This window comes from Fopius arisanus, unplaced genomic scaffold (genome assembly GCF_000806365.1).
Source record: "Fopius arisanus strain USDA-PBARC FA_bdor unplaced genomic scaffold, ASM80636v1 scaffold00024, whole genome shotgun sequence".
In the NCBI taxonomy this organism is placed as follows: Eukaryota; Metazoa; Arthropoda; class Insecta; order Hymenoptera; family Braconidae; genus Fopius; species Fopius arisanus.
The window spans coordinates 313500-325665 of record NW_011887763.1 but is presented as its reverse complement, the minus strand read 5'-3'; the positions used below and the strand labels follow the sequence as shown (position 1 = coordinate 325665).

The window sequence follows — 12166 nt, the reverse complement described above, 5'->3', positions numbered from 1 at the left end:
AAAAAAAATGCCCATAAAATTTTAAGTAAATAATCCCCAAGATAAATAAAAAGCGAGAATGGAATAAAGCGCAATAAATATAGTAGATAAACAAATGATTTATTTTCTGAGAAAAAATCTCCCGATTTATTTTACATCGAGAAATTTACATTGAAAATAATTCCAATAGCGTAGCCTAGGTCTGGAGCAATTCCTCGTATATGTCTTTGTCTGTCTGCAGGAAGAGACAGAATATCACGCGATCGACCTGAGGAAGAAAATTCATATGAATAAATTATATTAACAGTAATGATTAGTGAGTGAAAATCGATGATTCACTGTACCTTCTCTCGATTTTCTTCGAGGAAAGTTTTGACGGTGTTGATGGCGATTTCAGCAGCTGGTTTCTGAGGATATCCATAGACTCCAGTCGATATACAAGGAAAGGCGATGGTCTTCAAGCCATTATCTGTAGCCAATTGCAGACAATTACGATAACACTCTCTCAATTTCTCTGGTTTTTCTCCTCGAGGTCCAACCGTGTGAATGATATCTACCATAAACGGTAAAAAGTATAGATTCCAAATTTTATTGATAGAAATGATTGAATTCCTATTGAATCGTACGTTTAGCTGGCAGTTTATATCCTCCAGTGATTTTAGCTTCTCCAACCGAACAACCATTCAGTGTAGCACATTCTTTCTTGAGATTCGGTCCAGCTGCCCTGTGAATCGCTCCGTCCACTGAAAAGCAATTCTCGCGTAGAATTCTCTTGGGAAATATTCACACGTATCGACTGAAATTGGGAAGAGTACCTCCTCCACCTCCCATCAGGCTCGAATTCGCGGCATTGACAATTGCGTCGATTTCCAAAGATGTTATGTCCCCCTGCCATATTGATAATTTATTTGCTAGATCAGAAGATACTCTAACCCCTTTATTCTTCTGGAAATAATTAGGGAGAGTCAGGATCTGCTCCAATGTTGTGATATCCGATTTATAATGCTGCATCTTTTCCTCTCTCGACATTTTCAAGTATTTTTCTATAATTATTAAATTGTAAATAAACAGGAATAATTGAACGAATAAAAAACCTGAATATGTTTACCCTTTTCCTCTTTAAATGACATTATGGATGACCCTCTAATATAATTACTCAACCGAAGAGCAAATCTTTTCCTGATTTTCGTTGAAAAAATAGACGTGTCAATCCCCTGAAATTTAAAAATTATTTAGGATGAGTTGTTTCTGTGGATCACTCAATAATTCTTACTCTGAGTATTATCATGATGAATCACTCCAAGAGAAAAGAACTTACAGTACAAAAGAATGAATTTCAATACGATGGAATTTTTTCACGACTTATCTCAACAGAAAACGCATAGAAGCTCGATAAATTCTATTTTCTGGGAAATAATTGCAGCCGGTGTTACGAAGCTCAAGAATCAGCTGAGATCTTCTTCTTCTAATTTTTTAGATGGCCACTGATTTCAAGTCTTGCAGCCGTTGTTCCCAATGAAGGAACGTTGCATGAGAATGGGTGGGAGATGGTAAAGTGGGGAATAAGGTATCGCAGGAAAAAAGCGGGGTTCATCTGAGGTAGAGACTAGACTAATTCCCACGTGAGAGGAAATCTAGATGAGAGAGATGTGAATTCCATTGAGGGAGAGGGTTGAGTAAAATTCACGGATTTCGTAGATTATGAGAGGTAGATTTTTGGCTTGAGAAATAGGATAGGGCTGTCAGAACGCTGAGGGAGTCCGAGATCAGCTGAGATCGATGCAGTGCAGGTGCTTGTTGCAATTTTTGCCACCTATCGGTACCGCGAGTATTTGAATTTCGAAAATAAATGATCAATTGTTCCGGATTCATTTGTTAGTAAAATAGCAAAAAAAAAATATACATATTGCCTGAAATAGTTTGATTTCCCCAAAAAACAAATACTTAATTAATTTAACTTGATTAATTCTGGTGATTCTTCTTTGGAGAATCTTATTAATCAGGGGGGAAGATTGACGTTTAGGGCAAAATTACACGTAATAGATTTTATGTAGATTTTATTGATACATAAGAAAAAATTGTAAGATTGAACCTTATGTTAAGGTATTAGCATAGCATCAGTGGTATACAAGATGGATTAATCTGTATTTTTTTTCTTTCTTTAAATCAAAAATAAATGGAATTACAAAATTATTCTTCAGGTCCGTTTTCCCAGTGCTTTTTGCGTCGCTTCCGTTTTCTTCTGAGCAGCCTGCTCCTTCTGCTTTTTCTCGTCTTCTCTTCGCTTAGCGGCCTCTTCCCTCTGTTGCTTAATTATAGCTAATCGCGCTAGATCTGCACGTGCCTCATCCGTTTTACCAGCGGCATGAAGCTTTTGATAATTCGCGTAGGCACGCTGTTTTTCTAATTGTTCCCTGGAATGAGTCTCGATATTAATTAATTTCGATGTGAGGAGTGTGTACGAGCCTTGCAATTGATTAATCACCGAAGTTTTCTATTGATATCTCGGTCGGAATTTAATTCAACGGTATTGTTTACCTTTCTCGCCGTGATAATTCCGGCTTTGACGATTGTTGTGCTAAATCATTATTCAACTGTGAAAGTTTCTTCGTTTTTTTCTGAACTCTGTTTGGATTTTCCACTTCAATTAAAGCCTCAACTCCCTTCGCCTTTCCCTGAATCAATTTAATGTTTATTGAACACTTTAAAAACTCGATATACACGGATGGAGAAATAATTTTAAAGAAGAAATGAAGAAATCGACAAAAATTTTAAATTCGTTTAGGACTCAATCGCTGATTTTGGCCTTACAACGATTCTTTCCAAAATCGAAATAAATAGCGAAATCGAGGGAATGACGAAATTTAAAAGATGATCACAACATCCTCACCTCATTCTCCGACCCCGAGGACTCGGATTCACTCTCACTTTCAGATTCTGAGGGCTGTTTTGCCTTGCTGGGCTTCTTCGGTGGCTCTTCCTCCTCCTCACTCGAAGAATCCCCGCCTTTTTGTTGCTGCAGACCCAAATAATCACTTAAAAAATGAAAGAAAACGCAATAACTTAACCTCCGAGGCACTCACCCTCCACCTTCTCTTCTCCTCATCAGCTCTCCTCTGCTCCTCAAGCTCTTCAGGATTCGTGAAATGACGATTACGTCCCTTGTGATTAACGAATTTACCTGGAACAATAAACAAAAACCATTGAATAACCGATAAAAAGAGTTCAGGGTCAGCCCGACATTGAGAAAATTCACATTTTCAGGTGTACGAAAACGTGGGCTTCACATAAATATTCTCCTACAATAATCCCCAGAATATTGTACCAATTTTTCGTGTCAACTCACCACGGGGCATTTTTACTCGAATAAATGTATTTAGCAAAAAGGGATGAACACAACCTTTTCGGTTGGAAAAAGGGCTCTTGTTTGTAGACGATTTTTCGGAATTATCTTGACGTGAGGCAGGTACGTCAAGTCATCTACAGGGATATTTTTTTTTTTCACTTTACGGACGTGAAATTCGTGAAATTGGGGGCAAATTGATGGATTGGTTAGCCTGTAATTCAAACTTTCATTCAATTTTACGCATTTACCAAAAAAAATTCCAATATCATCATAATTATGATAATTGCAACTATATTAATTATGATTATTCAATAAGATCGACTGTAAAAGGCAATCACAAGTCGATTTAAGGTTCAACATGTTCGTCGATAATTTCGAGTTCTTCCTTATTCATACGAATAATTCTCCAGATATGTTCACACGCCACCCCTAGGAATATCTGGTTTTATTATCTGCATAAGCCCCTAGAAATCTTCCCTATAATCTCTCCCCAAAGTTTTCCGAATTTTCTGAAAAGTCTCGCATCCAGGCCATCCAGGCACACCGCCATATTCTCAACAAAATAGCAAGGCGTTTTTGCCACGCCATTATAAAAACTATTTTTCTATAAAAAAAGGTGTTCATTCAGTGTAAATCAGTGGATAGATCGAAGAGACATTGATAATAACGGTTATTTAGAAAAGTCAGTAAAGCGCATTAGGTGTTTGTGAAGCTGTCGACATTTTGACGACGACGGGAATTACACGAGGTGAAATAACACAAAGAAAATTGCAATAGCCATTTAATAATTGTGAAAGTTAATTGTTTTGTTTTTAAATAAAACATTTCAGGAATTGAGAAAATTGTCAGTTCAGCATCTTCATTTTTGCTATGAATTGGGTATCGAATTGATTTCTTAGTATTGAGTGATATTTAAATGATATTTCCAGGTTGATTAGTAAATGGAAAACTAAAATGTACAACAATATTGACCCATGGGAGCCGGGCTACGGTCCGGATAATCGTCGTCACGGAGATTACGACTACCGAGGTGATTATCGTCCAAGCAGATCACCAGATTACCCTGATCACCGTGACTTGGATCACCGTGATCGTGATCCACACAGGAGTCCAGGAACGGACTACAGGAATCATCGTCGTGATAGAGATCGTGATCGGAGCAGAGATCGACGTGATCGTAGCAGAGAGGAGCGTTATCGAGAGAGAGACGATCGGTACAGCAGGGGAAGGGACCGGGAGTCATCGGAACGTGATCGTGATCGTGAGAGGGATAGGGACAGGGACAGGGACAGGGACAGGGACCGGGATCGAGACAGGGATCGTGATAGAGAGCGTTCACGACGTGACAGAGATCGTGAGAGGGATCGGGATAGACGGGGCAAAAGGGATGATCGAGATCGTGAACGGGATGATGATCACAGTCGTGAGAGCATTGAGTATGATCACGATCATGGACGTGGGTATGGATCGTCGATGGAGGGTGTTCACTACAAATCCCAAACACCAAACAACACCATCATGATTCGTGGTTTAGCTCAACATATTACGGAAAATGATGTACGTCATCAACTCAACTTTTTTTCCTTTTTTTTAGAAAATAGCATTCTCAATTATTTATTTGCAGACATCCCTCAAAATCCATCCGGGGTTGACGATTTTTTGATATCTCATATTCTTTTATTAATCTTACGAATGCGAGTTTATGATTTCTTTTTGTGAATTCAGAAGGAATAATTTACAGTGGAAAATGAAATTTCCTTTTGCTCTTTACCACTCGGCTTAAACTCAAGTGTTCAAACGTTGCATAACAATTTATCTTGCACCGATATTATTATTCTAACGTGTGTGATCATAGGTACGTCAAGACATCTTAAACTGTGGACTCATGCCCAAGGACATTCGGCTGATACGAAAGAAAGATACAGGTAATTAACATCATTGTATTTCGTTGACGAAATTACCTCATCACCTTATTTTCGTATTTCCTGTTTTTATTTATTTAAACATTTGGTAAAAGCAGAAATACCTGATACATCATCTAATTCACTCGCTATCATACTTTAGTCGATTCAATGAAACTGTAATTCAGCTGTGATTGAAGGTAAGTCAACGCAGGGGAAAAAAGGAAAGTAACAGAAAGACAGAGAGAAACATTGATCAGTAAAAAAAAACAGAACTAGTTCACTTTTTGTTTCAATTTTGTTTCTGATAAATAACTGAAGTATCGAAAAAGCAAATAAATAAATAAATAAATAAATGAATGAATGAATAAATCTAAAAGAGCGTTGAAAAAAGAACGAGAGAAGCTGGAGAAAAATGTATTGAACAAAACAATGCGAGTACAATGAAATCGAAGAGTAACTCTTCGTTAAAAGAATAATACTAAACGATCTGTCTCAATGGTTGGTGCTGTGACAAAAATTGCCTGCCCTCTCAGAAGTAGAGAAATACCCAGGCAATAAACGTGGATTAACACTGGATATGTGTGTATTTTGCTCTGTATAGGTGCTTCGCGAGGTTTTGCATTCGTCGAGTTTAACGCGACACAGGAGGCCGCACGTTGGATGGAGATGAAACAGGTAGAAAAAAGAAGTTTTGGCAATTGGGTTGAGCTGATGTTTGAGCATTCAACCTCAACAGCAACAACAACACTGTTGTTAGGCCCACCGACGCCCCGTGGCGACAGTGGGGGGCAAAGCAGTTCCCAGTTGGCCTTCTACTCCCCCACACATGGCCATTATGCTGTGACCATCTGTTTCAAAGGCTACTTTAATCTACAATATCAATTATCTCAATTATTCAACCTGGGGCCAATCCCTAAATATTCACAAGATATATCATTATCAAATCCAACAATATTCCAACACCAATCACATTCCCTTGTACAACCGATAAAACAAGTCGAGGAGCTATAACGTATCACCATCAATAATTCCAGCTGTATCATCTCAGCATCATTTTATTACTTCCATTATCAACTTCCATAATCAACTCTTGATTTTTTTTTTCGATATGAATAATTATTCGTGATTATTCTTGGCCGATATAGCTCCGCTATACTTATTCGGTTAGTCAGTACAAAATTCAATATTGATGAAACAAACTGCTCTGAATTGATGAAGTGAAGTAGATAATAAAGATAATTACCACCGATGAGAAGAGGGGGAGAGGGAGAGGGAGGATTTTATGGAGAATGGAAAAGAGGCCTTCGGAAGACCCTGGACATGATAACACTTAAATTCTCTGTTTCAGGGGGTACTGATGCTACAAGAGCAGTATCGAGCGCTCATGCAGTACAGCATACCAAAGGATTGTCACATGGATAAACCGCCATCGAAAAATAGTCAGGATTGGCATTGTGTTAAGGTGTTTTTCAATTTATTCCATAATCATCGATAACACATCGAAATTTCACATTAAAAAAATTTATCACACAGTGTGGAGCCCACAATTTCAAAAGACGCGAGACTTGCTTCAAGTGTTCAGCATCTCGTGCAGAGAGTGAAGAAGGTGGTGAGGGTAGCGATGAGATAAGTCCCCACCCCACAAATACAGTTTTGCTGCGTGGCCTCGATGTATTAACAACCGAGGACTCAGTCCTCCAAGCAATGAATAATTCTTCGGCAATGCCAATTCGCAGCATCAGAATCGGTCGTGACACCTTGACAAATACATCACGCGGTGTTTGCTACCTCGAAATGGCCAATGTCGTTGATGCAATGTATCTCCACACCGAATTGACCAAACAGGGGCTCATGGTGGACGGACGAAAGGTAGAGATAGCATACTGCAAGCTTCATCAGGTCAACAGCACTGGTCTCTGGAAATCCAATGATAATCAACCACAGCGTTATACCTTGGACGATGTTGCTCAAATAGCTGAATACAGCGCCAATCTCTATGCCAAAACACCAGCGCAAAAGGCGCATTATATTCAATATTACACTCAGTACTATCAGAATCAGATAATCCAGGGAACCGCTATAACTTTGCCATCGTTGAATCAAACTGATAGGGTCAATGCTGCTGCTGCTGTTGCACAATCAGCGATACAGCAGCTTCAAGCTTCGAGGAAATTAGGAGATGCTGAGGAGATGAAAGCCAGACCAACTCCAACTGCTCCTACCAGCACTTCATTGGCCAGTGGACGAGTACCTGCGCATGCCAATGATGGCAAGGTTTATTGTGAGTCGTAGCATTGGATATTTGAAATTCAATTGAATATTTGTCTCTGCATCATTGCAATCATTAGATAATCTGTATAATTTGTTCAACTAATTCTCCAGTGAAGTACTAAAAATGAATTTGATACAATTATTGGAATCGAGTAATTTTTTATGGGTTCAGTGGTGAATTATATTGACGTTATACATAAGAAGTAGTTATATTTCCATTTAAAAGCGATTTCATATTCTCCATTCGCAGCTGTTCCGGATGTGAGTACTTACCATTACGACGAGTCATCAGGTTACTACTACGATCCCTCCACCGGTCTATATTACGATCCCAATTCTCAATACTATTACAATAGCCACATGCAGCAATTTCTCTACTGGGATGCAGAATCATTCTCTTATCAACCAGCAAAGTCGAATCTTCCTGTTCAAGGAACGACAAATCCTTCCTCGACATCTCTAACTGTCACAGAAACTCAGAACTCCTCCATCACCAATAACTCCATTTTAAATTCTCAAGAGGCAAAAGATGACGACAAGAAGAAAGATACAAAGCAAGATAAAGTCAAAGTGGCTAAAAAAATAGCCAAAGACATGGAGCGTTGGGCGAAAACTCTGAATCAGAAAAAGGAGAATGCCAAGAGCAATTGGAATGTCGAGTACTCGGTGGGAGAATCCTATCAAGGGGGTAGTGGTGCTGCTGATGCTGGGTATGCAATTTTGGAGAAAAAATCAGTTGCCAATTCTTATCCTGAGGAGGAGGACACTGGCAACAATGGCCTGGTAGCAGCGTACGGCGGTGGAAGTGATACAGAAGAGGAGATTGAGGATGTTGGACAGGAGGAGAGACAGCACACTGATTGGGTTAAACTGGCCTGCCTCCTCTGCAAACGCCAGTTTCCAAGCAAAGAAGGACTTGTTCGTCATCAACAGCTGTCAGATCTTCACAAGCAAAATCTTGAGAGCTGGTACCAAGTCAGGGGATTGGACCCCAATGATCCCCAGCAGAGAAATAATAAATACAGGGACAGGGCTAAAGAGAGAAGAGCTAAATATGGTGAGCCAGAGCCACCACAACCCAATAAACTCAAAGAAAAATATCTCAAGACAAGAGTTGATGAGGCACCGGTTAATTATGAGGAACCAACTAGAGCTGGAATTGGCTCGGATAATGTTGGTAATAAACTGTTGCAAAAAATGGGTTGGAGCGAGGGAATGGGACTGGGAAAAACAAATCAGGGAAGGACTAGTATCATTGAAGCCGAGAGGAGAGTCCCTGCTGCTGGGCTTGGGGCTAAATCATCATCTTATAATGCAATGCCTGGTGATACGTACAAAGATTGTGTGAAGAAGATGATGTATGCTAGGTATCAAGAATTATCTGATTCGTAATTATTGATGAAATGTAATAATTACTCATTACTAAATCATCGTGGAGTGATTTTTGGGGGTAATTTCGAGGGACCCTTAGAGGGAAGTGACGCAATGATGATTAACTATTTTATATAACGGGAAATTGAAGACACGTTCCCGTTTGTGTACAATAAAAAAAGGTGCATCAATCGTGAGTCCAAGGATGTAAAAAGACATGATTTTTTTGAGGAGTCAATCGATTATCGTGTAAATAGTTCCAGGCATCACCGCTTTCAATATTCAATCCACAAATTCCTCAGTGATATTTGAGAAATTGAAAACATAATCGATCAGTATGTAATTGAAAATGGAGACATCGAGTTTCAGAATTATGTGTCATCGGATAACTATAGGATAATGTCAGAGGAAAAATCATTCTCAATTATTGATTTTTCTCGTTAATTTTTTGTAATAAATTCTGTCATGAGGAAAATTATCCCGATTATTAATGCTATTTTATTTTTTTATTTGAGGGCTTTGTGTATGAAACCACTGAGCTGAGCACGCATAATAAAAATACCTGCGGATTGCTTGTAAATTCATTTATTTGATCATTCAACTACCAACAACAACAATAAAAAAAAACATTTGATCATTGCTTTCTTACCATTTCTATATAATATCAATTAATACAGATCCCCTTTCATCTGAAAAAGCTTCAAATCCAAAAGTGAAAAATTGGAAAACTTCTAGAGATTGATGCAACTATCTTTAAGACGATTAACTTCAGAGAAAAATTACGGAAAAAAAATGTTTATCATGGGACAATCTCTTTAGTGAAACTATAACTAAATTTTTTTTGCCTAAACTGTGAGGATTTTTTAATTAATATTTGATTGAGGCATCTCTCGTTGAATTTCTCTACACCTCTTTTATGCCAAAGATATGTATTTTTTGTTAGAGAAATTAATTTTGCACAGATTCATACAAGGATATCCAACTGACAAATAACGAAAATTGATTAATAGTATCTTACGCAACAAGTGCGTAATGGATTTCTTGGCTCGTGGGAGGGTTGTAACATGAGCCGAGGGCGAGTTTTACTATCCCACGAGTGAAAGAATCCATAACGCACGTGTTTCATACACTATTTTATGTCATTGGGCCCGTAATCTCGCTTACGGGCACCTATGGAATAAAATATTCTAATTTTTGGTATGAATTCACACTCGCTACAATTGAAATAAATATTCTTAGACTAGAGACTTCATCTTTCAAACTATAAACGAGATTATCGACTAGAAAATTTTAAGTGTAGCAATTAAAATTACAATTAAGATTGAAATCCTCAGGTCTAAACAATTAAATCGTTGTAAAAAATCGGGTAGCATACAGCCGATCGAATGGAAGCTCTGCTAACAAATAAAATTCGAAACAAAAAGTTCTAAACACTTGGATATCCTTGAGGACTTGAAACCACAAATAATTGAGCTACCGTGACACTGCACTAAACGCCAGGTATTGTCTAGATAATGAATCTACATATTCCATCGTTGAACATGTTAAACCTTCTACAACACAGCAGATAATATATCGCCACATTCAACAAAAGGCATTTGATATGCAGTTCGATATACAAATTTTCCTCTACAATTTAAATGAAATGATTCTCGATCTTTTCATCGACTGCTAAATTATTCAAACATCGACCAATATCCAGGAGTAGAGTGGACGAAGTTGATGATCTAATACTTTATAATCTAGATTATTGAGTCCATCAGAATCATATCTCCTTGCACTATTTTCTAAACGCTCAAATCTTGCGCTGCTTGGTGGCTCCTTTTTATGGGTCAGCATATAGTATTGAGCGATATCAGGACCAAAACGAATAACCTGTGATTAAAAAATTGTTAATTTAACAATCTGGTATTCCAGAATTGTCGCTACAAAATTTTCAAACGACTGCGTGCAAAAATTATGATTTGGCTTATCACTGCTTGCGCATTTTTACGATTGCATTGACTAAGAATTCACGTACATGTATTGGAACTAACCGATAAATTCCCGAGAAACAATGAAAGATCATAAATAACTCGATAAAAACTGACAGGGGAAAAAAACTAGGAATTTGCCCACCTGGAGACCCCGAGATTGCAGTCTACTGTAGAAATCATCATCCTCGCCTCCCCAGCCATAAAAAACATTGGAAAATCCATTAACCCATTCGAATTGCCTCCTAGTAAGGGCAATAGCTCCACCAAATAATCCAGTATATGGTAAATTGTATCTGAAGGTGTTAACACTCGAGCTCATGTGTCTGGGCATCTTGGTACAAGCATAAATATTATCTGGATTTTGTGGTATCAAGTCAATGTCTTGAAAGATGAAGCAGTGGAAATCATTGACTTTCGTTGCCTCTTTGTACCCGACGTTGAATAATTTAGCGCGATTGAATTCGCGTATAGGACTCTGCTCGATAACAAATATTCGATAATCCAGATTTTGTGATTGCAGAAAGGGATGTATATAATTCATAAAAATACTGAGCTGTGCATGTCTATTTCTAAACGGCAAAATAATAGCAACGTTGAATAAAGGATGGCAATTAAGTGGTCTCCACTGTCCTCCAGGTAAAATTCCAAGTCTTCTGGCCATCGCTACTGGATCTTCCCTCGGGTGTTCCTCTGGATATGACAATTCCGAAAATTTCCTCCCAGTTATCGATATCACACATGAATTATCCCGAGGATCGTATGACTTCTCCAGTTCATCGTGAATATTTTCTGTCTTTATAAAATTGTAATGCGATGCAAATCTCCCGGGATGGAGGCAATAACACAGGACTAGTATTATCGTGACTAAATACGACAACCCACGAGCATAAGTGCTTAAAAATGCTATGAACATTTTAATGAAGTTTTGAAAATTGCGAGACATCGTAACCTATATCAGCCGCATTTGATTGTGATAAATACGTGAGGGGTATCACCTTAATGTCAATTATTCAGTCTAATGTCAAGTGGCAACATATTCGCTTCATTTCTCGAGAGATGTTCTCTTTGGAGGCAAAATTTATGTCACAACTGCACTTTTGTTTGATTGTTTATGTCAATGAAACTGATTCCCACAACACTTCGCCTCGACCACTCGTGTGAGACTGCAAGACTCTCATGTCCATGTCTTCTGATGCTTCTGATCCATGATGATCGCCAAAGAGGATTGACTGAAGTAGAGGCTGAGTTCTGGGGGTTTGAGTGACCCCAGCGGCATCGTAGTACTGCACCCCAAGAGAGGGAGGGCGCAACACGCAATG

At 38.5% G+C, this 12166-nt stretch overlaps 4 protein-coding genes across 5 annotated transcripts; 1 reads left to right on the top strand and 3 right to left on the bottom strand.

Moving 5' to 3' along the window:
• Positions 1–90: 90 nt before the first annotated feature.
• On the bottom strand, positions 91–1507 carry LOC105264600 (O-acetyl-ADP-ribose deacetylase MACROD2). 2 transcript variants are annotated; one of them, XM_011301584.1, is made up of 6 exons: positions 1253–1507; positions 1088–1193; positions 795–1022; positions 606–722; positions 324–532; positions 91–247 (listed from the first exon to the last, which is right to left on the bottom strand). In XM_011301584.1, exons 1-6 carry the CDS (start codon positions 1265–1267, stop codon positions 176–178), a joined length of 747 nt encoding a protein of 248 aa, XP_011299886.1. In that variant the 5' UTR covers positions 1268–1507; the 3' UTR covers positions 91–175. The 2 variants fall into 2 exon arrangements, with proteins under 2 accessions (XP_011299886.1, XP_011299888.1); XM_011301586.1 differs by having other exon boundaries at positions 1298–1506.
• Positions 1508–2019: 512 nt separating this feature from the next.
• On the bottom strand, positions 2020–3475 carry LOC105264599 (28 kDa heat- and acid-stable phosphoprotein). The gene is made up of 5 exons (XM_011301583.1): positions 3326–3475; positions 3063–3160; positions 2870–2995; positions 2518–2654; positions 2020–2393 (listed from the first exon to the last, which is right to left on the bottom strand). Exons 1-5 carry the CDS (start codon positions 3333–3335, stop codon positions 2177–2179), a joined length of 588 nt encoding a protein of 195 aa, XP_011299885.1. The 5' UTR covers positions 3336–3475; the 3' UTR covers positions 2020–2176.
• A 351-nt stretch (positions 3476–3826) lies between these two features.
• On the top strand, positions 3827–9451 carry LOC105264598 (RNA-binding protein 5). Its single transcript, XM_011301582.1, has 7 exons — positions 3827–4073; positions 4255–4882; positions 5181–5250; positions 5831–5904; positions 6578–6691; positions 6763–7510; positions 7751–9451. Exons 2-7 carry the CDS (start codon positions 4280–4282, stop codon positions 8890–8892), a joined length of 2751 nt encoding a protein of 916 aa, XP_011299884.1. The 5' UTR covers positions 3827–4073; positions 4255–4279; the 3' UTR covers positions 8893–9451.
• Positions 9452–9539: 88 nt separating this feature from the next.
• Positions 9540–12056, bottom strand: LOC105264597 (beta-1,4-galactosyltransferase 1). The gene is made up of 2 exons (XM_011301581.1): positions 10990–12056; positions 9540–10746 (listed from the first exon to the last, which is right to left on the bottom strand). The coding sequence occupies exons 1-2, from the start codon at positions 11788–11790 to the stop codon at positions 10552–10554; spliced, it is 996 nt and encodes a 331-aa protein (XP_011299883.1). The 5' UTR covers positions 11791–12056; the 3' UTR covers positions 9540–10551.
• Positions 12057–12166: the final 110 nt, after the last annotated feature.

What these genes read in the sequence shown, in the direction of transcription:
- LOC105264600 (XM_011301584.1), bottom strand. An exon ending in CCTGATGGGAGGTGGAGGAG is followed by an intron (nt 723 to 794) that starts GTACTCTTCCCA and finishes ATTGCTTTTCAG; the next exon opens with TGGACGGAGCGATTCACAGG. An exon ending in ATATAAACTGCCAGCTAAAC is followed by an intron (nt 533 to 605) that starts GTACGATTCAAT and finishes CGTTTATGGTAG; the next exon opens with ATATCATTCACACGGTTGGA.
- LOC105264599 (XM_011301583.1), bottom strand. An exon ending in CCTCGGGGTCGGAGAATGAG is followed by an intron (nt 2,655 to 2,869) that starts GTGAGGATGTTG and finishes AAATTGATTCAG; the next exon opens with GGAAAGGCGAAGGGAGTTGA. An exon ending in GAATTATCACGGCGAGAAAG is followed by an intron (nt 2,394 to 2,517) that starts GTAAACAATACC and finishes GACTCATTCCAG; the next exon opens with GGAACAATTAGAAAAACAGC.
- LOC105264598 (XM_011301582.1), top strand. Translation starts at nt 4,280, where the DNA reads ATGTACAACAATATTGACCCATGGGAGCCGGGCTACGGTCCGGATAAT. An exon ending in GATACGAAAGAAAGATACAG is followed by an intron (nt 5,251 to 5,830) that starts GTAATTAACATC and finishes TGCTCTGTATAG; the next exon opens with GTGCTTCGCGAGGTTTTGCA. An exon ending in GTTGGATGGAGATGAAACAG is followed by an intron (nt 5,905 to 6,577) that starts GTAGAAAAAAGA and finishes TCTCTGTTTCAG; the next exon opens with GGGGTACTGATGCTACAAGA.
- LOC105264597 (XM_011301581.1), bottom strand. Translation starts at nt 11,790, where the DNA reads ATGTCTCGCAATTTTCAAAACTTCATTAAAATGTTCATAGCATTTTTA. An exon ending in TGCAATCTCGGGGTCTCCAG is followed by an intron (nt 10,747 to 10,989) that starts GTGGGCAAATTC and finishes TTTTAATCACAG; the next exon opens with GTTATTCGTTTTGGTCCTGA.